This window comes from Eimeria maxima, genomic scaffold (genome assembly GCF_000499605.1).
Source record: "Eimeria maxima Weybridge genomic scaffold, Emw_scaff55, whole genome shotgun sequence".
Taxonomy (NCBI): Eukaryota; Apicomplexa; class Conoidasida; order Eucoccidiorida; family Eimeriidae; genus Eimeria; species Eimeria maxima.
Genome location: NW_013566591.1, coordinates 74,493 through 77,276, shown reverse-complemented (window position 1 = coordinate 77,276; position 2,784 = coordinate 74,493). Strand labels below are relative to the sequence as shown.

The 2,784-nt window shown below is 44.3% G+C and overlaps 1 protein-coding gene across 1 annotated transcript; it reads right to left on the bottom strand.

Moving 5' to 3' along the window:
- Window positions 1–1,764: 1,764 nt before the first annotated feature.
- Window positions 1,765–2,147, bottom strand: EMWEY_00008700 (hypothetical protein, conserved; the record flags this gene model as incomplete). The annotated part of the gene is made up of 2 exons (XM_013482217.1): window positions 1,765–1,859; window positions 1,994–2,147. 2 exons carry the CDS (start codon window positions 2,145–2,147, stop codon window positions 1,765–1,767), a joined length of 249 nt encoding a protein of 82 aa, XP_013337671.1.
- Between the last annotated feature and the right edge of the window lie 637 nt (window positions 2,148–2,784).

Here is a 2,784-nt window from a genome sequence, read left to right as displayed (position 1 = left end):
TATATATATATATATATATATATATAAATGCAACTCACACAAGATGAGGCACGCATTAGTACGGTGTGGATGTCAAATATTGTGTTGTTTATTATATCTACTGTTAAGTCTGGCCTTCTTGCTGGAAGAAATATCTTATGACCTTTCTGAGCTAAAACAATTCCTCGCTCACCTCTGGTTTGCAGTTTAGAAGCAGCTGAGAGCAGCTTCCAAACACAGCCGCCGAGTTCAGTTGGTTGTCGAGTGGTTTTGTCTCCTTATCTGACAGGCGTATCCGCACAAACTTCTCTGAGGGGGGGCCCGACGGTCTCCCTATAGAGCATACTAAAAGTGACCCGTCTTGGCTTGATGCATGCACCAGGCACTAGTGGTGTTGGTGCATCAGCAAGCGAGAAGCAAACTCATTTGCAAATCAAAATGCTGAAGCTTTCCGCACACCGTAAATCATCCTAAATTCTAAGTTGTCTCCCTGTGCGTAGCTCTCTAGTTCCTGTATACCTGTTGTGTGCTGATGGTTTAGGCTATTTCGCTTATCTCCTCCGCTCGGTTTACGATGAGCCCTGCACTGTTGGTTTTGTCCTGCATTTTTGTCAATAACCAAGTTTAAATGGGTTTAAATGGAGCTGAGTTCCCCTATCGATGGTGGCGATGTCAGCAATTGTTGTGTCAGGTGTCCAATGTGGAGCTGGGTTTGCTTGCATTGGGTGTCTGGATGTGCGCATACGCTAGACCATTGAATTGTCGTTATTAGCGAATTCCCTTCAAATGGAAGTGGTTTTCGTTAACTCCGAAACGTAAACCCTAAACTCTCTCCACGGAGGTCCCTACGGCCTGTTCCGGCTGTGCTGGCAAACGGTTTAGGGTTTTGTTGTTAAGGTCTAAACAGAGGCTGTCGAGAGTCAACAGCCACACTGGAAATGCAGCCGATGGCAGCCCAGAGCCAGCATCTCGTTACATGAAATACAATGTACGGTTAGTGAACGAAGGAAAGAAAACGTCGGATAAAAAACTAACCGCCGTGTTAAGAATATTTGCGTATGGCTTTGTAAGAGACAACCAGCGTACCGATCTTCCTACGCAGCTGCTCTGATATATCGTGGCCTTAACGCGCTTGCATGCATGCATACGCGTGGGCTTTCCAAACCGTAAATAATACAAGAAACGTCTTGCTAGTACACTTTGTAGTAGTTGGGTCTCGGCCATAGGGGGCCAAATATTGCTCTAAAGTATTGTGGATTTGGCTTGGGTGAATGTGTATTTACCTGCTGGCATTAAAGCCGTAGACACTACAATTTATCGTTCAATAAATAAACCGATGCCTTGCTAGCACATTTTGCAACGGTCAGACCTTGGCCATATGGGGCATGTAGACAAGCTGTAGGCATCACGATTTATAACTCAGCGTTTGTCTCAGTATCACGAGTGCAGTAAGACAACGAGGCCAAAAGTAAAGAAGAGTCGAACTCCAATTCGAATGGAGACCGCGAGGTCTTCGCAGCTCCTCATATATCGAAAACACTTTTTTGCACCCAGGATCTAAAATCTAGGGTGTAGGGTTTAAGTAGGGTCTACGGTCATATTTGTGGGATGTTTGTGCATTGTAAATAGGCAGTGCCAAGCCAACGTTGTTTGGGGCAACTCAAACAAATCCGGCTTCAATCGCGTAGTAGTATACATACTAGTGTAATGTCTTGAAGTAACAACTCAATGGCAATTATCTTATGATTACTAATTAGCAGGAATGTGAGCTCAGGGGCAGCCGAGCTACAGTAAGAACGGCAAATCCACTGTCTCCTCTCCCCCACCAAAGTACAGTCCTCCGAATGTTGGCGAATCGACAATGGTGAACGCAACGTAACCTGAACAACAAAGCCAGGCAAAATAGAAAAGCACAAACGAAGACAGCACTATTCATGCATGCAATTGTGCATGTATGCATGTGGGAGTGTATGCTTGCACGTTTGCTGGTCCTCACTCCAAATTAAGCGCTTACCTGGCCACATGAGACTCCTCAGCGTCACACAGTTTGTCATGGGGTCATAGCGCGTTACCCACGAACCTGCAGAGCGCGTTTTGAGATGCGGTTGTACACCCCGTTTTACAATACGCATGTACAGATAAGCTAAACGTGATGTGCATTTTAACATGCTTATGCATATACACATATACGTTCGGGTTTTTGTACGTACGCGCATAGATTTTGGAACAAGCATATTTATATACTTTTCCATAGATGTATTTGTGTAGGTATTTATACAAGCAACTGTAGAACAAATATACGACTACATATGCATATGTATAACAATAGAGACGAATAAACCGTCGCATTTATTGGCTCGTTTGTATATTCTATCTTCCTAGACACCTAGGTCACGCCTGTGTGGAATGAGCTTCAGTGGCACTTTGTGGGTGGATTCAGCTGTCTGATGTTGAAGTAATCGCAACGACTCAACCAACCAGCGAAGTTTCATCTATGAATGTTGTTGTTGTGGGTGGGTGGGTATAGCTTCCTCTGAAGGTTAATCTGCCTATATATACATGCATACCTCTTTCTGCAGACTAATCAAGGCAAGAGGACAGAACAGCAGGAATATATTAGTACGCATGCATGCTCAAAGCAAACTTATGTGTGTGGGACTGCTCATTTGTAGATGCATTTGCGGAGTTCTGGAGAAGTCTGCATTGGTTTAGCTACACGGACTTAAAGCCGTGTGCATTTGAATGTCACTTAATACTTAAACCAAGCCCCTCTGGGTGGACACTGTCTCATTGGAAATAATGCAA